At 32.8% G+C, this 27034-nt stretch overlaps 5 protein-coding genes across 5 annotated transcripts in view; 3 read left to right on the top strand and 2 right to left on the bottom strand.

The window, feature by feature from the left end:
* Nucleotides 1-534: 534 nt before the first annotated feature.
* LOC124452025 (hyaluronan-binding protein 2-like) lies at nt 535-3515 on the top strand (the record flags this gene model as incomplete). The annotated part of the gene is made up of 5 exons (XM_047002620.1): nt 535-577; nt 1764-1874; nt 2320-2430; nt 2753-2875; nt 3460-3515. Coding segments are annotated over 5 exons (444 nt in total), but the record flags the coding sequence as incomplete, so codon positions are not given.
* On the top strand, nt 3512-4190 carry LOC124451452. The gene is made up of 2 exons (XM_047002064.1): nt 3512-3731; nt 3884-4190. Exons 1-2 carry the CDS (start codon nt 3521-3523, stop codon nt 4126-4128), a joined length of 456 nt encoding a protein of 151 aa, XP_046858020.1. The 5' UTR covers nt 3512-3520; the 3' UTR covers nt 4129-4190.
* LOC124451451 (adhesive plaque matrix protein 2-like) lies at nt 4183-9119 on the top strand. The gene is made up of 10 exons (XM_047002063.1): nt 4183-4362; nt 4500-4743; nt 4813-4868; nt 5191-5295; nt 5632-5748; nt 6034-6144; nt 6316-6426; nt 7251-7485; nt 8701-8984; nt 9066-9119. The coding sequence occupies exons 1-10, from the start codon at nt 4248-4250 to the stop codon at nt 9068-9070; spliced, it is 1383 nt and encodes a 460-aa protein (XP_046858019.1). The 5' UTR covers nt 4183-4247; the 3' UTR covers nt 9071-9119.
* A 12270-nt stretch (nt 9120-21389) lies between these two features.
* On the bottom strand, nt 21390-22739 carry LOC124452024 (isoaspartyl peptidase/L-asparaginase-like). Its single transcript, XM_047002619.1, has 3 exons — nt 22550-22739; nt 22218-22390; nt 21390-21802 (listed from the first exon to the last, which is right to left on the bottom strand). Exons 1-3 carry the CDS (start codon nt 22737-22739, stop codon nt 21596-21598), a joined length of 570 nt encoding a protein of 189 aa, XP_046858575.1. The 3' UTR covers nt 21390-21595.
* The window catches only part of LOC124450402 (isoaspartyl peptidase/L-asparaginase-like), a 24809-nt gene continuing 20436 nt past the window's right edge, over nt 22662-27034 (bottom strand). The window contains exons 3-5 of the mRNA XM_047001060.1: nt 23394-23466; nt 23194-23324; nt 22662-23077 (exon numbers count right to left, since the gene is read on the bottom strand). Coding sequence (XP_046857016.1) covers nt 22904-23077; nt 23194-23324; nt 23394-23412 — 324 coding nt within the window. The 5' untranslated portion in view covers nt 23413-23466 and the 3' untranslated portion in view covers nt 22662-22903. The remainder of the gene's footprint in view (nt 23078-23193; nt 23325-23393; nt 23467-27034) is intronic.

Genomic DNA, 27034 nt, shown 5'->3' with positions numbered 1-27034 from the left:
CGAGCTTAAAACAGCCTTATAAAGGCGCTATATTTTAAGATCAATCACAGACTTAAAAAAGTCAATTTTTTGTCACTCGGTTATCAATGGCGGCAATCATGAGTGGTTTCAAAGATGGCAGCCAAAATGTTCGATGCTTCAAAGTCATGACTTCATCTAAAACTTGCGTTCTCATTAGACCTCTGAGTTTAGTGATAGCTGTTTTGAACACTCTAAAAAATTTCAAAAATGCATAATAAAATTTTCAAGAGAAGATTTAGTGTTAAAGTAAATATTGTAGCTCAAATATTTCAATTCAGAGCTATGATAGTGAACGATTATGTGAGGGAAAATGGTGACGTTAAGGAAATGCGAAGATTTTTACCGATTTTAATAAAAGTATAATACTACTTGATCTTTTTTCTCGATTAATAAGCAGGATAGTAAAACTAACTGTTTGTGTATTTCTTTAAAGATATCAATGAATGTACCCTTTCTACCCATAACTGTCACAAGAAAGCAATCTGTACCAATAAAATAGGATAATTTTCATGTAAATGTAATATTGGTTATTCGGGAAATGAAATTCTTTGCAAAGGTTAGTATTTTAAAGTCAGCCTTCCACAATGGTCTATTCATTTGATAGAATCGCAAAAAAAGGCGAATTGTGAAACTTTAATTTGCATTGAATTAATACAATGGCATTGCTGGTGTTTTAAAGTCATCTTTTGGCAAAACTCCATTGATTTGAAACAATCTATGTATTGTAAATATATTTATTATTGTTATAAGTGTTGATGAATGTTCTCTTTCATTTGACAATTGTCATCCAAAGTTAAACTCGTCATCAGCCATAATTAAACGTTTCAAACTGTAACCATAATTACAGTTTGAAACGTTTCCTGCCTAAAATTGTTGAAATTTGCGCAAATTTCTATGTGATTAAGTTTTTCAAATAGAAATCAAGTCGGCAAGTGATACAATTTATATTCACACCGACCAATACAGATATGACGTAAAATGAATTGCCCTGGTTTGCAAAAGGTTAAAAATAGTAAAGGCAAGAAACCTGAAGAAAACAATGTTTTAATGAAATTTTAAAGTAAAATAAATTTTAATAAGTTTTAAAAACATTATAAATATGATCCAATAATATTTTGTATATAACTTGTGCACGATGTAACCAGATTTTTTTAGTGGTTTTCTATCAAACCGTTAAGCTAATTTTACTTAATGTGCAAAGTTTTACAAGATTTTGATTTCTATTAAATTTTTCTGATTTTATGAAGCATGTGATAGCGTAATTAGATCTAAGCTACGTTAGCAGTAGCAAAGCCAACCCATTTTTTCGCCATCAATAACAACACGTGAATGGGATAATGATTACATAGATAGTAGGAGTTTAGTTACTGTCTTACGTTAACTTGTTTGTCTCGTTATTATATCATCATTTGAAGCAAATAGCGGCATTTTGGTCCAAATAATTGTCTTAGAAAATCAGGGTTTCATTAAGTACATCTTTCGTTCCTGGCTGTGATAATTAGGGATCAAACTCTTTGATAGCTGTACACTTAACTGTAATTTTTCTCTTCATCAGAAACTTAAGGCAGTTGGCTAAAGTGCATGGGCATCTCTTGTGAGATGAAGGACATCTCTTGATAGACCTGGAGCTACAAATATTTTTTGTAATCTCTTCAAACAAGTAGGCATATTAGAGATTTATCACAATTAAGGCGGCTTTCTCGACTATAATTATTTGTCCTAACCTGATAATCTTTTTATAGAGATAAAACCGTGCCAGCAAAATCCTTGTGAAAACAAGGGTATTTGTACGAAAAAAGGATATACATTCTCGTGTAAATGTGCTGATGGTTTTAAAGGCAAAACCTGTGAAGGTTTGCACATTTATGACTTCTTTTTTCTAATATATAACAAAAATGCTCTGACATGTGTATGAAAGATCTTATACTGCCATGACTACGTAATCAAACATTAAGTGTTATGTTAGTTTTGTATTTGCTTGATCTTGTAAAGATTTCAAAGTGCTAAAATTTTTGAGGTGATCACGAAACTTCAGTGTAAAGTATTGTGGATTGTTAACAGCATACGTATGCCGAAGTATATTAATGATTAACTTTTTCCATGAAAGTATGTGGTTCGAATTCTAAATTTTTCTAAAAAGTCAGTTTTATATTTGAAAAAAAATTCAACAATACTTTGATAGACTTTTCCACTACTGCTGCTCATGATATTAAGGAAAATTAAGACCACCGTCATGTTCGGGATTAAACGAATCAATTGATTTGCCTTTCTCTTCTAAAATATATTTTTCATCTTTAGTTGGAGTTTGTGATCATTCCCCTTGCAAAAATGGTGCCCAATGTCTTTTTGAAAGCAATTCATACAAATGTAACTGTCCTCCTAACTTTGTTGGATTTCACTGTGAAAAGGGTAAATATTTAAAGTCATGACGTGTTATGAGACTTTGAATAAAAGTTGCTTTATCTCAAGAGTTCTGACCACAAGTCAATAAATATTGAAAACAAAATGCAAACATGCGATGCACAGCTCATATAGCTTAAAATGAAGATCCACCTTACTATTATTTGAAACTGAAAGCAAGAACTTTAGTACAATAATTATTAATGTTTTTTAAGCTAGTAGGGTTTACTTTATTTAAACGAAAAAAAATTCTTCAGAACGTTAGTTCTATATTACTATTATTTTTACTAGTGATTAAAAATTCTGAAGTATATTATTGTGCTTTTTTAAGAGCTTCCAAGTCCTTGCAAGCCAAATCCATGTAAAAACTGTGGACAATGCAACGTATTTGGCAAAATTAACCCGTTTAAATGCAAGCCTAAGTTTGGCGGTAACAACTGTGAACATTCTGAAAGTAAGTATAAAGAAAAAATTGATTTCCTTCTTACCTGATTTCAATAGCTTCAAATGAATCTGTTAGTTCAAATTATTTTCTTAACATTGGTTACCATGAATCAGATCTAAGCAGCACTCATTTTAAAGTTATCATTTGGATCGTTCCATTGATGTAATAAATCAATTTTGTTTCGCTCTATTGTCTATTTTTGTTATTTGTTGATGCTGCTGAAATTTATAAAATAAACACTTTAATATGTGTGCGAAGATAAGTCATTGGTCGTCTTTGCATTAGACTGTGCAAACCAATCTTAGCTGAACCAATCAACTCAATCAATCAATCAATACCAATTTAAAAATTTTGCGGAGTTAGATATAATTAAGCACGATGAAACTACAATAGATACACAGGGTAGTTTTGACAAATTAAAGCCAGGCTCCAAAATGTGGAAACATGCGAATTTTGTCATTTGAATGAAATTTAATCGGAATAAAACAATACTCATTCCACCACAATTTATCCATCATACCAATTTATTTTTACTTTTAGAAGAGATCAGTGTTTATATTTTTTTCAAAAGATGATCTTTTCCCTTTACTTAGCGTCATGTTATGCTTCTGGTGATCCTCATTACACCTCATTTGATGGCAAAGATTCGATTTCATGGGAGACTGTGAATACGTGTTTGCAAAAGACTGTAGCAAAGACAAACTTTTTGAAGTCCGTACTAAAAACGTCATTTGTGGAAAGAGTGCTACCTGTACAGAATATGTCAGCATCATTATAGCTGGAAACTCAATTTTGATGACACGTCAGCGTGGTACAGCAGTTGTAAATAGGGTTAGGCTGTCAAAGTTCCCAATAATCCGTCCCGGTATGAGTTTTAACGTTATTTTATTTGTATTTGTTCATACGTCTTGACGCTGAGTGAATTAATGCTCATGATGGAGCTTATGAGTAGAACGGAATGGATAAAAAACATTGGTTTATTTTTTAATGCTTTAAATATTAATGTCTTTATTTAAGGATTCGAAATCACCAATCCCAGTAGGAGTTCGCTGATTGTTAAAACCCACATCGGAGTATCAGTGAGTTGGAACTTTTGGATGAATGTAAAGGTGACAGTTTCTGGTAAATACAAGGGAAAGTTTTCAACACATCTCTATGTGGCAACAACAATGGTGATAAAAATGACGACATTCACTACAGTAGAAAATGTGCTCCACCACCAGCAGTATGTATTCCTGATTCCAAAAAGAAAGCAGCGATGAATAAATGTCACTTGATGAGCGATACTAGCTCTCCGTTCTACCGTGCATGTAATTGATTTAGTAGCGAGGAAAATTTGATCAGTAATTGCAAATATGACGCATGTCGTTGTATTGATCCAATGAAATGTGTTTGTAACGCTTTTGCTGCTTACAGTAAACTTTGTGTTGAATATGGTGGAGTTCTTTACTGGAGATTCAATGGAACTTATTTGTATCCAAAACTCAAAGAATGTGGTAAGGATAACTCAATAAACTTACATTTTTTTCTTCTTTATTTTTCTTATTATGATACAAAGCACCAATTTAGCTTTTTAAAAATCAATCGATCAGTCATAAATCATAAATAAATATGTGTTGTTTTTTCAATGCAGAGCAAACATGCAGCAACAAAGAAGAAGTTTTCACAGAATGCGGATCTGCTTGTGCTAAAACATGTCGTGATATATCACGTGGTCTAAACTGCAGTGAAACCTGCATTCCCGGTTGTTATTGTCACAAAGGATCTTACTTGGATGACAAGAATCATTGTGTTCCTGTGAAGAAATGCCCATGTTTCTTTGAAGGAAAGTATTATAAAGCTGGCGAAAATGTCAAAGTTGGACGATGTAAAACATGGTAGATAATTTTTTATTTTGATAAGAATGTTACATCACTGTATTATATCTATTTTTATTTTTTCTTCAGTACGTGTAATATGGGAGCTATGGCTTGTGTCAAAGATCGAAAATGCTCCACTATAGGTAAGAATAACATTAGCTTTTTAAAACTTAACATTTTAAGCATTGTAACGCAAAATGCATTGTCTAAAGGTATACATTTTTTGTAAAATTTGATGTAAATAGTTCAGTTATTGTATATGTTTTTCAAAGTATAGCAATGTATAACAAAGTATAACAATGAGCTGTTGGACTATTTAGCTTTTACATGTGGATATTGTAGTTGGACTATTTAGCTTTTACATGTGGATAAAGTTTGTTAAACGCATCTCAACTCTTTTTCTTACTAAATGCTTGTGCGAAACCTTTCTAAATAACGCTATGAAATATTTATATACCTTTATAGGTCCTTGTGAGTCTTTCCCTTGTAAAAATGACGGTGCTTGTAGCGAGAGTGGGAATAGTTTCATTTGTACTTGTACCAAAGAATATAAAGGAAAAACATGTGAAGGTTTGTTATTCATGAATCGTTGTCATCTTTGTAAAGATGACTTTCAAAAATGAAATATTGGTCATCACTAATATGCATGAATTTACTTTATTCAAAGGTCAAAACTATAAAATTATCAAATTACAAAATAACTTGTTTTTCCTCTAAGTAAGCATGATCAATTAGAAACTCGGGTTGAGTCTTTTACTGCTTAATATGGAAACAGTTTCGATTACTCTGTTTGTAAATTGTGTTCACGATTAAAAACGTCATTGCAGACAATTGCTAAGTTTACGCATGTTTTAATTAAATATAAGAAAAATACTTTTGCCCTAATGTAATAATTTTGCTTTGCAGTTCCAGTACCAACACCGTGTGACTCGCGTCCTTGTAAAAATAACGGTATTTGTACAAACAACGGAAGTACATTTTCGTGCGAATGTGATTATGGTTTTGAATGCAAAACGTGCGAAGGTTTGCTTAAAACTTGAATTTTTTTCTAGTGATTTGTTCAAAACACTTTGTCTGCGTATAAAATAGTCAAATAAGGATCTATTTATTATAATATAATAATTATTAAAAATGGAACTTGGTTTTAAAGTCACTATAATTGGCACATATAGTATTTCATTAAAATATTTTGAACACGGATTATGATATTAAAAAAGGATCCCATGACACGACTATCAGTTATGATAAAAACGACAGTTTTTTAAAGCATTTCGTCGCAAAGTTTTGTATAAATATTTTTTTACGTAGTTATGAATCCATGTGCAAAACAACCATGTAAAAATGACGGTGTTTGTAAAACGAATGGATCTTCTTATCAATGTGAATGTAAATTTGGTTTCAGAGGAAAGACTTGCCAATGTGAGTGTATTTGTACAATTTCATATCTCCTTTACTTTGTATTTTTCCTTCTGTAACCAGGTCGGATTAATCTCTGCGGAGTCATGGGCTCACGCACAATACATATTATTACACGACGTTAATGGAGTTTGTTTAAACATGGCTTAATATACACAAGGTTTTTCTATTTAGATATTGATGCTTGTACTAAAAATCCATGTAAGAATGGTGGTACTTGTACAAATGTTGGATCTTCTCATCAATGTAAATGTACATCTGATTTTACTGGAAAGAATTGTGAGGGTAAGCGTGTTTTGTAAATTTTTCCATCTGTCTCACCTTCCCTTGTTTTATTTTTTGCCGTAATTATGTTTCCTAACTGGGAACGAATTTAGATTTTGAAATTTTTAATAACAAAAATGCATTAACATGAGCAAAACTCTTTTCGTTGAACGACTGCTTTTTGTCAAATAAAACAGAGCGCATAACATTTTTCTTTCAAAGAGCACGCACCGTTTGTAGCTGCGACAGTTTTTTTTATTTCGTCGTTACTAGTATTAGAGGTTGCATATAGAGAAAATTCTAAGCAATAAATTAATGAAAACATAAAATGATTATTAACTTTGAATCCCCCCTCTTTGAATTCAAGCCTATTTGGGGTAGTTACATTTGCCTTCCTCAACCCAAAACCCATTTTGACTCTCTTAAAGATGATTACGTTGTTTGCTACGTTTTTCATGTAATGAGGAAGGAAAAATAGAAACAGAATTGAAATGAAAGCAAAGTTCGTTCCCAGTTGGAGTTAATTTTGATCAAAGGCTATCAAACACCTTGATTTCTTTTAAAAGTTTTACGTTGCTGTTCTAGCTGAGATATAGAAATATTTCACCATTTTTTTATCTTATTTTATAATAGTATATTACGTAACTTTTTAACTTCACTGTGTAATCATACTTTCACTGTTAATAATGGAAGTTTATTTTCAACTTAAATAATCATATCGTAAGACCTGCCTGAAAATCACCTTGTTGTAAGTGTACTGAAATACTGTAATAATAATAATAAAAAATGCTGTATACTAGGACTGTTGATTTTCTAAGAGAAATAAATTATCTTTTTTATTTCAGTCAACGCTCTACCTGTCTGCACTAATGCCGATTGGTCGAAATCTTTTGACAAAAGGGGATGGTCAAAATGTCGTACCAAAAAGAATTTTATCACTGGCTTATATCGCAGCAGATATACCAGAAGATTTGATAGAATTTCCCGTCTAGAGCATGCAAAATGCTGCACATCTCATCCAAAATATACTGCACAAAAAAGTATATGCGTAAATGGTAACTGGTGGAATTCTTTCAACAGGTTAGTAGCTAACTTTCCCAGAAGAAAATTTTAGCTAGTTATTATATGTTAGATTATGAAGCACGTATATGCTAATGATGTTATGGTGAAAATGAACCAAGCAGTGATAGAAATCTCGGCGGGCTGGAAATCTCTCGTCTTTTTTTTGAAAATATGGCAGAAATTTACAGAGTTGTGGAAAACAAATGAATGTAGCTACTGAAATTTAGAAAAAATGATGTTTGAAAATGAACAATATCACGGGCTATGCAATTCATACATAAATCTAATCATCTCCAATCTTTACTTTTATTTTATGTTTTGGCTGTTGTAAATTTTAGCTAACCTCCATCGATCCTATTTTTTAGAGAAACAATCCATGAGAACAGCTGGGTAAAATAGTTTATAGCTACAATTTTGGGGGTTTGCCATTGAATTCTCAAAGTTAGCACAGCCAGAAGTAATTTGTGAAATAATTTACAAATTCTACGCCCTGACCTCCCACCCAAGAACTAAATATCTGTCAGAAGTACAAAACGCAAAAAAATAGAAATTTTACGTGCATCGCCGAGTCGTGAATTGTTTTAACGGTTCAATTAGCTAATAAGTGCGTATACCTAATGGTTGCATGGGTTTTTATTAGTCATATCTATTGCGTTTTGTGCAATATTGTTCTTCTAATCAATTTTGAGCACTGATCTATATGAGTAGGCTCTTGGGAGTAAGATAGTAGGACTTTGTTTTTGTGAAGTTTCCTCGTTATTATTGTTCGCTCAACTAAAATTAGCAACACTAACAGCTTTTTAAAAATAATGCGACGTCTTCAAAAAGCTAGAATTCTCAAAGAGAAGAAAACTGATAAACAAAGAAAGGGAAAATATTAAGGAAGAATAATCTTTAGATATTTATATATTGCCAGACACACTCACAGCTCCTATAGTCAGACTATATGAAAAAGTCATCTTTCCGTTTTTATATGTCATTTTTTTATGCAATGAATTTAATTGCACTTAGCAATGCAAATAATTCTACTCATAATGCATAAGCGCAAATTTTTGGGGGGATCTTTTTCACAGAATATTACATTTGTTCATTGTAGATTATGATCTCAGAAAATATGATACAGCTATAGTCATGGGTTGCTAATGCTATTTAAAATAACAAAAAAATTTCTGTGTGCCATCAATGCTCAATAAATAAGGCTATCCACTCATTTCTAGAAATATTGTATTTTAGAAAAGGCAAATGGAGTGTTTGCCTAAAAAGCTATTTTCTAAATGGTCTCTTTTGTTCTCGTGGTAACCGATTACGCAACATCGAGGCAGGAAAATGTTGCAAACCTCTGAATCATCCCAACAAATATGGTTCTTGTCATTATCAATATGTCAAATATAATTTAAACAAGAAAGGTTGGACGACATGTAATGGAAAGAAATTCTACATCACTGGGTTCAAAAGAGATTGTCGTGGCAGTTGGCTTCACGACATTGCTGTTTTCAAATGCTGTGAAATGTGGATTGGTGAGAATGACAAAAGCGTTTTTCATTTTTATAATCATTTTTATATGAAAACAAATATTTTGACAATCTTTCTTTTTTTAGCTTGAGGCTCTTTAGCATCTCCTCAATTAATCGAAAGGAAAGTTTTGCTCTTAGGAAAAAAGCGTTAGCCGATGTTGCTTATAGAAAGAATTTGTTTAGATACTTACTTAGCATATTGTTCAATAAAATTTTGCAGAAAAAAAGAATGTGTATATCTTTAATCTTTCATGCCGCTGATCTCAGTGATTTCACTGATCTTCAGCTTTTTAGTATAATCGGCACATCACAAATTATCTGCATACATATAGCAATAAGAGATACTGAATTGCAACACTTTGTTACTGAAATATTTTGTTAGACTTTATCTGCATTCTGCAGTTGCATTTTAAAGTTCGTTTTAGTTCATCATAGAAGACCTTGTTCCGATATATCTCAGTAAAGACTGAGATAGCAAGGTTATTAAAAGGTTTATTATATGGCATTGTTTAACATGACACGAAGCTTTCTTTCTTTCTCATCTTTGCTGTTCTGTACGGGTTGTTTTTCACTCTTCTAGTTTTTGTCAGTAAAAAAGAAATCGTTTCAAATTCTATAGTCTGGATAGTTGAACTGTTTTTCGAGTGTTTATCCTTCGACTCACATTCTTAAATTGTCTTTTGTTTCATTTTCTTGCGCTTAGCTGTTTGCCTTACGAAGTTTGTTTACATTTGACTGTAAAATTAGGCGTTTTGGACCGTGGTCCATTACGGGAAAATAGTTGATAGGCAAAAAATGTTTCTGCACCAATCAAAGAGCACCATTTTTGCCGGAAGTGACGCTTGCCATATAATAAATAGTTCATTTATGATAATTTTAAATGGATTGTTGATCATTATTGCATTAAAACCTGAAGCAAGTTTGCCTATGATGTAAATCTAGCACTGTTTCTTTTTCTTTTTTTCTGCTGTCCAAGCTTTGTTGAAACCAATAATGCACAAAATTTTGCCTTGATTAGTCATCTCGCTCTGAGTTGCTCATGCAATCAGCTTCTGATAAAATATATTCCTAGAACAAAGAATTGAGGTTGAAAAAATTGATAAATCATATTATATTTCGTAGAGCAATGAAAAACATTTGGGTTTAGTAAAGATGTAGTAAAACGACATGTTCAGATCAAGTTAATCCGCTGGGAGACTAGAAATGTTATTAAAGTGATCTCATCAATGAAATGTGTGGGTGCAATAACTGTCAATCAGCAATTGCTTTTCCTATAAGCGTTTTTTGATTCAGGGAGTGAACATAACTTTGGCTTTTGGGACTTTGTTTTCATTACTTAGCTTTTATTTTGGGCTTCGGTTTGCAATGGCTTCAGCTTCTGTTGAAGGAATGATTCTCCTTTAAGTAGCAGTATGTTATCTGCAGTATGAAGATAAAGAATGTGTGGTTTTAAAGTAACTGCGAAACACGGACAAACAAGAAACAAAGAGCAACAGTAGAAGGCAAACCAAGCAAATTTTCGTGTACCTATGATATTATAATAATTTTGAACAAATCAAGTCTAAGTGAGTGTTTAAAGGGAATTGTATTCACCAATACATTGACGAACAGAAGAACTAGGTGGAAGACAAATGTGTAAAAAAGCAAACAGAAAAAACTCAAGTGGAGTTTTTGTTCATGATAAAAAAGCGTGTGGAAAATTTAAAAGCTTATCATAAAGAACGCTTATATTTGTGGCCATTAAATACTTAGTCCGACCTTCAGCTACGTACCGCAGAGCTGGGTATGTGGTCAGGGGAGGCCTTGACTTTTTATTTCCTTTGAGTTGAATTGGATAAAATTCAGCATACAACATATAGCTTATGATCTCGTGTGATTATGCCCCATCTAACTTATTATTAGGCTTCTTGATGAAGGAACTTTTTTTGTGATGTGTACTATGGTGATTTTTTGTTGCGAAAACTTTACATTTCGGTCACGTAGGATTTTTTCTATTTTAAGCAAGACTTCTTCTGAAATATCCAAAACATGAAAAGCGTTCCAATAATTAACTGAATACAATTGGTATACGATGTTAACATATTTACCATCTATACAAACTACGCGTGTGGCCTTTGAAATGGAATGCTTACACGAGACATATAGATCAAAATTATTCATGCGAAACAAGTCAACATTTACCTATACTATCTTTGAAACGTATAATGAACAACATCGAACTAATTGTGTTATGAGATCTTTTTTCAAGAAAGATTTTTTAAAGCGTAAACCGAAGGAAAAGTTGGCTATGTGAGTTTTTGCAACGTACCTGCAGATGACAAGGATATGGTGAATGCCAAAGTGATTATTAAGATTTTGAAATGCATGGTGACGCTATATTTCATAAACAACTAGCAATTGTTAATAGTGTGAATGACTGATTCAAGAAAATAACAAACTAAAATATTCGATAAAATTGACAGACGTTTTTTCTGGCTTGCTAGATACATACATTTCCAACCACAATTTAGTTTGCATGCAACCGTTTATGTTTCACATCAAACCAACGAAATTAAGACTTTTACCTTCGAAATTCAATTGTTAATTGAAGTGCTTGTTCTGCAAACCTTCTCAGAACTACTTCTTCTTGCTTTGCTTCTCTTAAACTTAATTTTTCCCCGTGAATGTTGTTATTTATAGTCTTCTCGTCTGGCTCTGTGACTGCAAGTCAGCAAAAACTTCTTTTTGTAGTTATTTTTTCGCAATCAGACAGCTTTTTGTCGCTGTTGAGAATAATTAAAGCACACGATAATGTTTTTTTTCTCCATGAAATTATTTCTTTCTAGAAAGAGAAAGTTGAGGGGGAGGTTTCTTAGGTGTTAAAGCTTAAAGGTTTTTTATAGTATTTCTTCCCAAAGTGCCAAAATAAGAAAACGCCTTCTTTTGTAATTCATGCTTGAAAAATGCCAAAATGCTGTTGAAATGACCATGGCTGATTTTGCAGCATATGCGGGATGCATAATAAACGTTTTAGCTACCAGGAGTCAAGCAGGAAAACAAAGTTTTTGCTTTTTGCAAAAATTACAATGGTGATTTTAACTTTCTTGTTTCTTTTGAGTTTCTTCATAAGTGAAGTCAAGAAAGTCAAAAGTGAAAAGCTTAATTGATAAGATTCAGAGTTGATGTTCATGATAAGGTGAATATCATATCATATTTGACTAAAGATACCATATTTCTATACGAGACTTACAAAGTATCCAGTTGCGAAAAAAGCTTGGAGTCTCGTTTGGAATTATTATCGGAATAAGAAAAACTTCGTCGTTTAAAATTATCAAATAAGTAGTGTTAATTAATTTACAATTTAACGTTGTTTACTAATTTGCGCTCAACACACTAGAATCTGCACATGCTTCATGATAACGAATGACAGCGATATGAATATATAATATTACTGAAATAAAGAAATATACATTGTGAATGTGATAGGCTGATAGCCCAACATAAGATTTTTAGTAATAGAGCCATCACGATTATAAGTTAGAAACAAAAGTTTTTCTTATTGATGACACCTCTCCATGTATTTAAACCCTCGTGAACATAATTGTCATTGTATCTGAAAAAGTGTTGAGTCTGGAAGATGTCTACAGACGAAACGCCTTCATTAAAAAAACGTTTATCTCTAATTTATTGTCGTAATAGCTCTTTCTTAAAGTCTTGCATGTTTTTGACTATATAATATTAATAATGAAAATACGCATTCCGCCCGTAAGTCTTTGGCCATGATTTCGAGTATGAAAATTTCAATCTGCAGGTTGAAATATTCCATGAACTCTTTAACGTTTATTACATGTAAGTATGGAGAGCTATATAAAGGTGTAAAGCGGTTTCTAAAATTGAATTCAGAGTCGAGGTTCATTACTCTTTGTATATGACGTGCTTGTAGTGTATTCTGTTAAAAAGAAATTTCAGTGTAGTCATCAAAAGTAATCAAAATCGCATGTTTAAAATCGTGACCAGAGATTTGCCAGACGAAAGGTGAATTTTACAGTTATGAATATTCTAGCTCAGCATAGGACTTTAAAAAAGAGCTATTACGAAAGTAGATAGAGTTAAAAGGTTTTTTAAATAATGACGTTTCTTCTTCGAAGTAAGACATCCTTTTTTTGTCTACCACCATCTGCTATTCTTTCTCGAAGAAACACATCCCACTTTGCCGTTTTTAATGACTTCGCAACTTTCTCTTCCTATGACAATTAAGAGCTCGTGATTGAAGAAAGCCTTCTCATATCTATGCTTAAACCTTCTCTTCACACCGATGCTAATTTTGTTCTTCTTAGCCTCTTTCAAAATGTTGCCTCTTCCTTTATTTTGTAAATGGACTCCACAGCTTTTTGTCTTGTCAACTAAACTTAATTCTTACTTTCTTTAGCTATTTGTAATTTAGCATCCTATAAATATACAACTAACTGCTTGTATATGAAGCCTCGTGTAAGTGTTTGTTATTGTATCGGAGGATGACTTAATTTAAAGAACGACCTTTATCAATAAAGAACCTTTTATTTCTGTTAAAACCTTTTATCTCTTAAACCTACATCTTAAGAAATCTTTCAATTCTATTAAAGACTTTTGGTTCTATTTAAAGTATTATGTTGGACTTTTGTTGCACACAGACGTTTCGGGTGTTTTTTCTTCGTATTGCCCAACCTTAACGTGATAGCTTAATTGTAGGCACTTAAGACTGCTTGACCTCACACTGACGAAGGCGAAAAGCTAATTATGTTGTTTGGAAGTGGGCAGTTTTGTCAGTCTTTTGGTTTATTGAACGTTATTTAGTATTGCGGCGATATGTAAGCCAAAAAACAACCGAAGAAGCTCACAAAGATGTATTAGCCCCAGCAATCTAGCAGAATGAGGAATTCGCTTCCTATTTCTGCGATAAAGACGTGTACTAGTGACAGAAGCCGGAGAGAAACATCATTATTTCGTCAAATTATGATGTTTCAAAAAAGAAGTGAAATATTCTCACTGATCACGCGAGTATATCTGTAATGCTTATGTATCGCACACACTTAATTCCTCTGTGTATACACAAATTCACTAAAATTCTTGACGAAATAGATGCCAAGATAAATGTGCTTGATATTTTTTGTGACCAGAAGTTTCGATCATGGTCGATATGCTCAAAAGAGTAAATTGGAAAAATGTGTCTATACATAGTGGTAGTTGCTGTTCTTTTTCGTCCTTACCCACCTTTTTTTTGCTATTTTATTATCTCCCTTTAGTTTGATAAATTATAGGCAACGTATATTTATCTTCACTAATAAAATCGAAATGCAGCAACATCTCTAAATATGCAGCATAAACACAAAATTAATCGATATTCGGAAATATTTATGGAAAGTTTTTATGAAATAAGTGGTCCTTACAAGCTTTCACTTCAGAGTTCAGACGACCTTTCTCCACGTAAATACTGGACAACTCAACCTTCAAATTAGTAGGAAGATTCAGCTTTCATATATGTTATAGCCTCGTTTATATGATTTAAATAACTTACAAATGTTTCGTCTTAAGACTTAATCTAAACAAAACCCATGTAATTTAGCTGATATTGATAAATGAACATTAACTTTTTATCATGTACCTTTTATGCACATATATTATGGTACCTTTGACAATATTCTTGTTGTTGTTCTTATACCATTATTGAATACATAGATAAAAAAGTAAGAAACGTGATGCCCTGCAAATCAACATTAATGTTATAAAATAAACGGATTTGACCTCTCGTGATAAGAGCCTAAAGACAAAGTTCTTTGAATTGACTTTTCAAAACATCCGTTCTCTCAAAAATAAAAACATCAAAGAGGATTTATAAATGCATTCTATTTTACTTACATCTTTGTAAATCGTTCCTGAAGTAAAGAGACGACACACAGTAAGACTAAGAACTAAAGACGAAAAAAGATTTTTGAGCATTGTACATCATGCAGAAAATACCCAAAGTTTCATGATCTAAATCAAGGGATGTCTTTAATGGATAAAAATCATCCATAAAGAACACCAAGAGAAAGACTGCTTTACATTGCTTGGTAATTTTTCAAGCGCCTCTTCATTGAAGTCATTTCAAGCCTTTCAAAATTACAATCTTCATCTAAATTTTGCTTCTGTAAGACAAATCACAGAACTGACTTGAGATTTTAAGTACAGACTCGTTGATCTTCAGCTTGTTTTTTTAAAAAACTGGTGATCTTCACTTGCAAGCGAAATAGCCACAGCCTGTGTATGGAGCAAGCATTTTGCACGTGGGAGGTTTTGCTTATTTTGTATTCTTTTAAAAAAAGTTTGAAACTTTTAAAATCAGTTTGTAGGTATTTATTTGTGTCTTTACATGGTTGTGAACCCAATTCATCACAAAAATAGACCAAATCAAAAGAAGTCCGTCATTTTTTCCAGTCACTTGGCTGAGCAATCGAAGTAGAACAGGCTATGATGAACTGCCTCTCTCTCATAATGTTTCTCAACTGCTTGGTTTTCTGGGATATTTTCAGTTTCGTTGAAGACAGTTTTCGTTGACGATAGGAGTTTACGAAGTTCAGTGTTGCACTATTTGAATCATCAGTAATATTGTTATCACTAAAACACAAACTGATAGATGACTCAGAAAAAAAGATGATACTGAAGAAACTGATAGAAAAGAGAAGAAACTGATAGATGAATTCATTGTGAGTGCATCTGTGGTGTTTTGCTGGAAATAATCATAGCCATTGCACTTTATACCTTAGGAATCATATATCATATTGCCATTAGGTATTGTGGAACTTTAATAAACTGTTTATCAAATACTGTATTTCAACCATTTAGCCCTCTAAAAGGTTTAATGCGTTTTGTTAATTTGAAGGCGGGGAGACTAAAATGGAGTAGGGGCTGAAAAAATTTTTACTGATGTAAATAAATTTACGGGGGGCTAAACAAATTTTTACTTTTTGATGGCAGCATAAAACTCAATATCGATTTCTATTTACCAAAATACCCAATCTTCAGTGGCTCAGCTAGCATCGATAACTGGGGGAGGGGGATATTCAAACAACTATTTTAAAATCTGCATTAAACAGTTGATTTCAAAGCATCTTAGTTTAGCCCTCTCAATTATCGAGCTGGGTATGCCATTACTAATCGCGCAATTTTGCTTCTATTTTCATTGATTCTGAAAACAAACTATTTAATTTAGATGAAATTTCCCAAGGATATTGAAGTACCATATAAACCCCCACTGAATGGCAAAATTATTCTTCTGGCAAAGCATTAGCTCTTCAAATCAAAAAAGGAGTTAACTGGTTTTCTCCTCTGCAAGTTAAGCATCATTTGCGTTTTGTTTAAGGCCAACACCACAAGTAAAAATTCAATTTATCTTGAGAGGAAGACTCCCTCATTTGGACCGATGAAGGGATTACATTCTTAACACATTATATCAAGGTATTAGCTTCAAGTTATAAAAAGAGACAAAACTGAGGCCATCTATACAAGCAAGTGCTTTTCCCAAGGGCAAATTCTGCCCAAAAATTGATTCACTTGATCTCTATTTGTTAGAGATTAGATAGGGACTAGTTATATTTCTCTGTAAATTCTAATAACATTTTAATAAACTCAACAGGTTTTTATCCTTCCTTCTTATGATGTTGATCGGTTGTGGGCAATTTCAACGATCGATTATGAAATACCAACCAATACCCACCACTAGCAGTTAGGTATTTGGAGACAAGGTATTTTTCAGGGAGAGACATGAATGACTTGGTCTGACCACGAACTTATTTTTTGTCGATATATTTTTTGGGCTCTTTCGCTTATCGTTGTGTTGCTTTTAGTGCCCTTGGCCTTTCTTAAATTGAAGTATAGTGGGACTCTTCAATCTTTTTTGAGGTTCTCTAGCCTTCGTGTGTGAAAAGAGACACTCAAGCCGTTGTGCTTTTTAAACATATGTAGTCGGCAAAATTTGAAGCATAACGAATACAATGATACGTTTCTGCTGTTTTATAATACATTCGGCAATTTTGAAAATGATAATTTAAAAAAGTCGTCTTTGTAAGTAACTGATTGTCATAATGAAACTAGTAATAACAAATCTTTTCCTGCTAGTATAGTTTTAATTTAGAGGAATTTTCTCCATTAGATATTTGCTGTTTATCGCCGTTTTAATTGAATTGTGTGGGTGTTGTAGCAAATCGCATATTAAAAATTGCTTAAGCTATTTAAAAACTCGTGTCTTCAAAAAACTTTAAAAACTTTATTGGTAACTTTGAAAGAAGTTATACTAAGCTTGCAAAAAGCCCTTATACTTCTATATATGCGCACTTGAATATACCTTGGATCCAACAACTTGCTATAACAATACATTCTCTATTTTCAACTGTGAAATTTGTCACTTACCTTGTAAGATTTCATGATTTTAGGTCATGGATGATTTTCTACCTATATTAAATTTTATTATATATTAGACAGTCCTACAGTAAAAAGCATACACCGACTATTCAAAAATTACTCGAACAAACTCGTAGGAAAACTGTTTACTAAAAATTGACAGGCATGAAGCATTTCAAATAAACGACAATAATATTCATATTTTGAAATTGCCCATAGCGCGAATTTTTTATTCTCTTAAATAAAAGTTTTCTTTAAACTGTGTTGGTTTTTTAACATCATTCTCTCCATATTTACCTTTAGAACTAATGAAGCGTTTATAATATGCAAATAAAAAGATAGTCATACAGTTTTAGGAAAACTCGAATTAAAGAGAATAAGAATTTCGTGTCATTGGCACTTTAAGTGCAAACATATTTTGACTTAACTATGTGTCATCTTCAGGAAGAAACATTAATTACAGCGTGAAATATATACAGGTAGAAATATAGTATCGGCGTGGTAATATACTAGTTAATTAAAAGATTAGTTTTTAGCCAAATATGATGTATATAGTGACTGCGTTGAGTAGGGTTAAAGATTGCATTTGTTTGTATATACTTTTTCTGTGCTTTTAGAGTTTTTGCTTCCTTTATTGTGAAAGTTGATGATGCGTTTAGTGAGTTATGTTGGGGAATAATTGCGTTGATGTGTGTTTGTACGTTCGTTAGAATCGTTCTTGAGGCCGTGTTTTTTGTATCAATATAATTTTGTAAATTTGATGAAGAATTGTTTTATGAGAAACGATTTGTATCGACTTTATGCTCATAAGACCATGACTCATGATGACTGTGCTAATAATGTACTCTGGTTGCTGACAAACTGCACGGATATAATTATTTAGCACTGGAGTTTAATTTATGCATGTTTTAACTGACGCGTAATTTGACGCGCAATATTCATTGGGATAAAAAGGATTTGAGTCTATAGTGCAGCTGACAGTTACCACATGCTAACCTGGGCGAAAGCTTCATCATTGTATTATTTTATTATATCGGCTAACCTGTATTGAAATTAATGTAGATCGTGAGGACCCGGCAAAGAAGTGAGTTCATGTATTTTCGTTTGGTATACTGTTAAACTGCACATTTGTTATTTATACTATATCATTATTTACTAGATCGAATAAAAATCATTTACTTATATTATACGATTCCGACTCACGCATCTACCGGACTGCTAACCTGAGAATCCATACTCAACCATTCGAGCTGAGTCAGGTGACTATGGTGTCCCATCGTTATGATTTATAACCTTTCGACAAATTATATATAGATACAAAAGAAATACAAACGTACGAAACAAGGAAAGTTATAAATTAATAAAAGTAAATAAATCTAATACAAAAGCTAAAAAAATTATATTCCGTGTTAAAAGTTTGAGTTTTAAATTTCATTTTGAATTTTCAATGTTTACAACCGGCATACGGAGAGAAACGTTCTTGATTTTTTGACAAGAGACTTTGCACGATGTTCTTTACTTTCGTTACTTTAGGTCTTCAATTGGAAAAATCTGTGATTTTGTTATCAACTACATAAGTTACAACACAGTTGAGAAGTTGATCCTGCATTTCAAGCTAAAAAAAAACAAAGAGCAAGCAGAACCTCTTGGATACCATCTCAGTATGAACAAAAAAAAATTGAAAAACACGGACTTACTAACAGACGTCTTTTTTACGATGCAATGGCTCTTCGCGATGAAGATGTCTTGCAAAGACGAAAAGCGAACGGAAAAGATATGAGAAAAAGAGGCCCACTTGGAATTCTCACTTCTATAGCTGCCTCGACTTAAATGAAATTATATCGATACTTCTCTCTGATTTAAATAACCTTATTCAGTTTGTCTTATCACTTTTTATGGGGCAAGCTAGGGTTGAGATTATGTTAATATTACTCGTTATGATGTTTCATTATATTGGTATCATGGAACCACTTGATACCATTTTGCTAAAGTAATCTCTAATTTGTCTCATAAATGTAGGAATTTTCATTAAGCTAATGGGATTTATGAGGGAAACTTTCCCTATTTCCATGTATAGATAGCAAGATATCTTCAGTGGATGTTCCCCAAGAAATATGGATATCTAATTCAAACCCCAAAGATTGTAGGTCAACGTTACTTGGAATTCTTACAAAACAAGAAAGATTGGATTGCTGATTTCCATACCGCATGTATAGAGCAGCAGCTCTTCAAAAGTTAAGCAACTTACTTGACCTTGCATCTTACTCGGTTTTTCCGGTCAACTCGGCCCACTCACTAACTCAACCCATTTGAAAGTGCATGCATTGGCAAAGCACCCGTGAGAGTGCTATTAGCTTAATCTTCATGAACCAATTTGTTCGAAGAAAAATAGGAAAAGCCGTGATCATCAATATACGGTATTGATAAATGTCTTCACTGGACCATCTCACACCTAAAGTATGATATTGTCCATCCCACACCCAAACAAATTACGCAATTTAAATTCATATTGATGCAGGCAATGTACATAAATATGCATGACAGGCGATACGCATAACGACAAAAACGAATCGCATAGCGTTTTCAAGTTCTTCATTCTTAGCAACAGTGGCAGACACTAGGGCGCGAGCCCCTTCCCTCTATTAAAATTTTGCAGGAAATACCACAACAAATAAGACTTTTATAACGTAACTGTCATATTAGATAATGACTATTTGATACACGTCTGTATTATACACGTCCCAGCATGCAATTTAAACCTTCTTGACTTTTGTAAATATGAGTATCCTTCCATAACCTCACTAGAAATTTAATGCTTTAAGAACGAGCCCCTCATCCTCCCTTCAATATTACATAAAGTGTACACCACTGCTTATCAACAACATCTACCTTTATACTCGACTAGGGACTGAAATAAGTGCCCTATTTTCTGAATTCTGATGAATTCGACATTTCACTATTGTGTTACTTGTGTATAGTGTATTAGTAAGTGGTAGCAGCGTGCACTGTATACCATCAGTGGTTATGCCATATAGACTAGTGCATATAACAACTAAAAACTCGAGAAACACATGCGTATTTGCGTATTGGTTAACCATTAACTTATTTACTCGTTTGAGCGCCGCAGCGCTTTTAAAATTTTTTGAGCTTTAGATGTAGTGCTCATTCGGTGGTGGCGATGTTTCAATTGTACGTTATTTATAAGAAAATAAATTTCTTAGGTGGATTCAAGATTTGTATTGACATCCTCAACAATTTTGATGCTGTGTCGATTAACCGTGCTTTTGAAGATAATAAGTGCGGCACTCAATGGTTATTATCATCAGTAATGTATTGTTTAAGAAGGTTTCAGTGAGGTTATAGGGTTTAAAATTTCAAAATTTAATGGCAAATTTTTGATAAGTAAAAGTAATTTTAAGAACTATGTGTAAGATTTATGGAATGTATGTTTGAAACATTTACTGTGACGTGTGTTGTCAATTTTAAGTGCGAAGAGGTTTTTTACACGTAAAATGTATCTACACAATTTGAATTGCTCTGCATTTAAATTAAGATAGCTTATGCGTTTAAGAGAAATCATGAGTTTTGTTTTCCAATGTCCGCCTCAATGTCCCCCTCCGAGAGGAAGTCAAGATCAAAGATTAGGGGAAATATATCATTTATTTTATGTCATGTGAATACAAATAAGCCAATCACTTTTAACTTACGCAGCACCTGTATAACAAGTTTTACTTCTGCTAGCCAATCTTCATTGGATCCAGTGATTGGATTGTTTCATTTTTACATTGAATATGCTGGACATTGAAGCTGATTTCTTTTGGGAAAAGGAAAGAGCTCCATGTATTGTAACTTTTTGGGGGACGATATTAATAACATATATATACCTAAAGAACCGCTAACATGGTGACATCATCAGCTACAAATGCAACTGCACTGTCTGAACATAAACTCTTATCAATTATTGTTTTTTTTGCATTAATCATTTATACTATATTCTTGAAGGGAAAGTATGACATTTATAGTTTTCAGTAAGCACCCTTAACACTATGTGATTATATTTTATTGTATTGTTAGTTTCAAATGTTAAATTTTAACAGTGGAAAAAACATAATATGGCCGACTGGTGCAGAGGATAATTATTTATGTGTACATGAATATGAATATATATATCAAGAAAATACGTTCCTGAATCATAAAGTAATGGTAATTTTTTAATTAATTCAAAATCTTTCGTTATACAGTAATTTTGCATTTCCTTCTTCATCTTTCTCGAATCCATCCTTCAACTGATCATCTTTGACGCTAGCCCAAGCCATTAGGGGAGTAGAAAATGCCTTTCCAAAATTTCCGTTTTTGTCAATCGCAATAGCTCCTCCATGTCCCTTCAGTTTTTCTGTAAGTAATTTTACAGCTTCTTCCGTTGCTTCCTTTTGTAAAAGAAATACAATCTCTCTTAAATTCTGTCATACATATGTACAGTTACATTTAAGTCAATAAAATTACGTGACATTGCGTGACAATAAAATTGTGTGACATGTACAGTTACATTTAAGTCAATAAATTGCATGACATTGCGTGACAATAAAATTGTGTGACATGTACAGTTACATTAAAGTCAATAAAATTACGTGACATTGCGTGACAATAAAATTGCGGGACATGTACAGTTACATTTTAGATTATAAAATTGCAATAGAACTAGTTCGCACAGTTCCAAATGTAAGTCACATAATTTTGTCAACATCATTAGCTTTTGGAATTTACTATGTAATTCTTCAAAGCTAACCCGTAAATCTCAACAATTTCTGAACGTAGAAATAAATTATCGATTTTTCACCCTACCTGGGCATTTCTTCCATTTTCCATTTCAATGACAACTTGACGTGCTAGAGTTAATTTTATCAACTTCTCTCCATGACCAGTTGTTGCAGCTGCTCCTTTATCATTTGCATATCCTCCACAACCAACTAATGCGGCACCACTAACACGACCTTTACGTTTCCCTGCGATACCTCCTATATCGATATTTGGTTAGGAGACTCCTTCTCATTTAAACATGTTATAATTCATAAAAAACAATAGATTTAAAAGAATGTCATTTACATATTAATATATTGATCTTTCTTCACCTATGAACACATGAAAAAATGCAACCTGTCTTAGTTATTCATTACTTGTTGATGTGGCACACGCCAAGTTGCCTTTTTTATCAATTGCAACAGCACATGCAGTATCCGCATTATCGCTATTTTCTTTGCCCCATGCATCATCTTTATTTTCACTGCCCCACTCAGGAATATGTTTTCCCTCATAGAAAAAGTTCACACGGTCATTAAAACGCTCGTGAGGAATATGCTTTCGCATTTTGTCTTCTGTTATTAATTCATTCGGTTCACAACAAGGAAATTTGATACTTATTGCAAAATCCAACGCACCATCACCACTAAGGGCACAGTGTGGTGTTTTTTCCAAAATTTTTCTTGAAAGGCAAACTGGATTTATAAAATATCGGCCTGAGATTACTGTACCTACAACACATAGGAAAACTTAAGAAACTTTCTTGTTTGATGGCTAATGCTATAGACATTACCTGGCTTTATTGTACTTATTGCATTCAAAGATCCACGACCTGCCTCAAATAACTCACTATTCTCCATAATACTAACTGATTTTTCAACAGCTTCAACAGCATTGCCACCATTCTGAGTTAACAGAAAAGTTTGTTGTAAATCAATACACTTAACTTATATTTCTGCTAAGAACAATGGAAATTTTTGAAGAGTTTTTTTATCCTTCACACTATGTCTCATACACGTACCTTCAACACACAATAACCTGCCTTTGCTGCATCCTTTATTGTGTTGATATAATCATCCTTACTTAAAAGACGATGTTTAAGCTCGCTTTTGGCTCCTCCAGTGATAATAATACCAACTCTGTGATTGTCGTCTTTAAATATAAAGGATCATATGTTTATTATTTATGAATAATTTCTGCGTTATTTTACTATGTAGTTACCTGCCATGTACTGTGCCATAACTCTGTATACGATATGAGCAAATCCTCCAGAATTTAAACACTATTCCAAGCTAGCTTAAAGAGAAAAATATCCTTTAGACTATTCAGTTGCAGGCAAAAACAACATATTTTTCTTTAGCTCAAACTTTCACTAACAGCTTGTGTGACTTCCTGCGCTGTACGTTGCAATTACTTTAATAAATTTAAAGTTTCCTTGAAAAATTTAATTAATGTCATACAAAAAATTCATAATTTAACTTTGGAAAGAATATTGGCATTTTCGAAGGAACGTCGAAACAAATGGAAAGGAAAATAGAATTGAATGCAACATGCAAGTATCTAGGACAAAGAAGTGATGACAATTAGCGTTAGATCATTTACTGGGACTTAGGACTGTTTTAAACGTCGCATTTAACATGAGCCAAATGTATTTAAAACAAAAGATAATGAGGAATTTTATCTCATTTTCTTTTGTTTTAATTACATTTAGCTCATGTAAAATGCGACGTTGTGCAACAAGAGCCAAAGATTTGATGCTTTTTTGGAGCCTGAGTTGCATGTAGTCAGAACAAAGACTTCGGCAGTGAAATTTTCGTAAACGTTTAAAGGAAGTAAATGTCCAAACTCCAACAAAAATACGGCAAACGTACGAAGTTATTGATGTTAGAAAAGTAAATATTTTTACAGAAACAGAGTGTTTTATCTATGACCGATGACATGATGCCTTATTGTATAAAACTAGATTATGCAAAGTGACATTTTTTTACTTAAATTGATTCTAGAGACAAACTGCAGTTTCTCATCGAAGTAAAACCTTAACTTTATTCGAAGCAAAGTTGCTGATTTAGTTCTTACAAGACGAGTTAATATTGGTACCACCAAAAGAAAACGAATGACAGTTACACCTTTGGCAGTAACTTCTTCGTCATGCCTCCATCCTAAATGACATCTATATATAAGCAATTTTTTCGCTTGAGTTTTTCAAGACGGAGCTGCAGTTATTTAGGCCAGAGTTAAATCCGGAGGTAAACCTCCGGAGTCTTTAAAGCAGTAAACGGCGAATTATTATTGGCAAGCATATTCCGAGAGAAAGAAATAGCAGGTGCCATATTATAAACTAAGTATTAATGACTTTGCTGAGCACTATCAGGCAATTCTATGCACTATATATCCATGGATGCACTTCTCATTCGTTACAATATAGGTGAAAGAACCATTACATTTTCTAGAAATTGTGGCACTATTCGCACTTAAGCAATAGATTATCGCACGTAAGTAAAAGATTAAAATAACTTCATATAACTTTGATGACTAAAGTTGTCAGAAAAAATCACCTGTCTATGTCCCGTAAATGGGAAAGCGAAAGTAAGTCTTTTATTTCAAAGCTAAGGTACGTGACAACATTTTTGCAAGACTGAACAATAGTGATAAGGACTTTGAGCCTTCTAAGTTTTTAACCGCTTCTAACATTTTTTATAACATTTTTTATGCGTATGTGAGGTATCGGTTGTTTGTCAGTGTTTAAACCTTACTCATGAAACCGTTGTATTACTGGAACAATTATATAAAGAATAACGACGTCGTAATATACAGTATCCACTTGTTTTTGTGTGTTGAGCATTGTCACATTTACACTCAAGATTGTTGAAAAATGCGGCATTTATACTTATTTAGATGAACACGTATTCATTTACTTTCTAATAATCGACGCTTAATGACGTCTGTCTTCATCAAAATATGTCAAATACCATTCAAACATAAACTTAAACTTTACTTACTTTAACAGAAAGATAGCAGATCCTATTCACGTTTGTATAAATGTTAGATTAAAATGCTTCGATTCTAGCAATCGTGTCTAATCAAACAGCAGGAGATACTCTTTATCGAGGGTTTGAAGTCAACGCTTTAGTTTTTATTTTATATGTTTTCTAATAATTATTAACACCAATAAATGCTTAACGCAATACTACAAGGCTTTCAAGTCGAAGGGAAGTAAAGTCAACCGTTTCAGAAAATACAAGGGAATGATTTGCAACACATCTCTATCTGTCCACAACAACGGTTGTCAAGACGACGACTGTCAGTACAGTAAAAAAAGGCTTTACCACACTGTAAATTTTAAGGTGTTAATTTAACACTAAAAAGTCGTGTTAAATTAAAAGGTACAGAATAACACCATTTCGGGTGTTATTTTCTTACTGGTGTTAAATTAACACCGAGTTTGGGGCTAAAATAGCGCCTATTCTTGGTGTTATTATAGCACTTGTTAAAGTGCTAATTTATAACGTCCGGTGTCAAAATGACACTTAAATTCGGTGTTATTTTGTAACCCTTTTCTTATTGTTTTATGTAAGGCCAGTTAAACACGCGACACAAAATGCTAAGCATTAAATATATTTAAAAAAATCAAATGATTTATATGCATGTATTCACACATATAAATATATACAAAACATAAAACATACTATAAACAAGTCAATATATGAAACAAGTAAAGTTAAATGTATATATATATAACTAAATATATAAAACATCTTAGAAATACTACTATATTATAATCTCTAAAGCCCCAAACTTTTCACAAATTTTTGAACTGAAACCCTTTTCTTTGCATTTGCGGGCTTACCCATCAAAACTACTTCCAAAAGGCACAAATGTTACAGGCCTTTGGTGTATACTCCATATTAAGTACATAAAATGTACCTAGAAGTAGTACTATAGACAATGAAATTTCTATATTTTTTTTGACAGATTTAAAAAAATTTGCCCTTCGGTAGCAATTAGAAGGGGTCCAGACCCCCTAATTCTCCCGATCCAATTAGTCGTGGGTAGGTGGTGTTTGCTATTTCATCATCAAAAGAGTCATCTTCCTAAACAACAGCATAAACATAAACACAATTAGAATTATTAGGTCATTGAAAGTGAGACACAATATTGTCATGTCATGACAGTAATATAATTGTATTTTTATTAAAGCATACATAAAATTTTATCCATGCAGTTTTTATATAGTTTCGATATCTATTACTTACGCAGCAGATCTTGAAAACTAAGCAATTTGCCGTGGATTTTCATTCAACACAACCTGAATAATCAATGCTGTAACTGCACTCCTTATATCTGCAAAATATACAACCAGCTGATTAATATTTACAGTATACGCATTTTGCCATTGTAGATTTAAGTGCTCATGCTTTAAGATGAAACTCTACAGTGGTGGATCGAGCATAGAGTTTTTAGGGGGCTTGGTTTTGTGAGCAACTAAAATCCGAATGTTAGAAACAAATAAATTCGCTAAATATTTTATATATAATAATAGTAAATGTTCAGCGTTAATTAAAACTTAAAAGTCATGAAAAATGCCATTTTTTATCCCTCTATGCACCACGCTGTTGACGAGAGCTTAGAGAAGTGAGTACCCTGTGCACCCCTCCCATAAATCCACCGCTGGAACTCTGTAAATGGACAGACTTAATTGAATACACATACCAGCTTCCTTATTAGGTTTTTGCAACAGCATGGCCTCCATGTCTGACATCAATATTTTTATGTGTTTGTTGTCACTATTGCCTGCCCATTTTATTACATTTTGAACCATATTATTGTAATGGATAACCATGTTGCTGGCTGCATTTTGGTCT

This window comes from Xenia sp. Carnegie-2017, unplaced genomic scaffold (assembly GCF_021976095.1).
Source record: "Xenia sp. Carnegie-2017 unplaced genomic scaffold, XeniaSp_v1 HiC_scaffold_24, whole genome shotgun sequence".
NCBI classification, from domain to species: Eukaryota; Metazoa; Cnidaria; class Anthozoa; order Malacalcyonacea; family Xeniidae; genus Xenia; species Xenia sp. Carnegie-2017.
The sequence above is the reverse complement of the archived record's forward strand: the minus strand, read 5'-3'. Positions and strand labels throughout refer to the sequence as shown.

Excerpts from the sequence above, each read along its gene's own strand:
- LOC124451451 (XM_047002063.1), top strand. The coding sequence starts at position 4,248 with ATGAAATGTGTTTGTAACGCTTTTGCTGCTTACAGTAAACTTTGTGTT. Across the intron at positions 4,744-4,812 it reads GTTGGACGATGTAAAACATG|TACGTGTAATATGGGAGCTA; the intron begins GTAGATAATTTT and ends TTTTTTCTTCAG. Across the intron at positions 4,869-5,190 it reads TCGAAAATGCTCCACTATAG|GTCCTTGTGAGTCTTTCCCT; the intron begins GTAAGAATAACA and ends ATACCTTTATAG.
- LOC124451452 (XM_047002064.1), top strand. The coding sequence starts at position 3,521 with ATGGGAGACTGTGAATACGTGTTTGCAAAAGACTGTAGCAAAGACAAA. Across the intron at positions 3,732-3,883 it reads GTTCCCAATAATCCGTCCCG|GATTCGAAATCACCAATCCC; the intron begins GTATGAGTTTTA and ends TCTTTATTTAAG.
- LOC124452024 (XM_047002619.1), bottom strand. The coding sequence starts at position 22,739 with ATGCGAAAGCATATTCCTCACGAGCGTTTTAATGACCGTGTGAACTTT. Across the intron at positions 22,391-22,549 it reads GGCGTGTGCCACATCAACAA|GAGGTATCGCAGGGAAACGT; the intron begins GTAATGAATAAC and ends ATATCGATATAG. Across the intron at positions 21,803-22,217 it reads AAAATGGAAGAAATGCCCAG|GAAGCAACGGAAGAAGCTGT; the intron begins GTAGGGTGAAAA and ends CTTTTACAAAAG.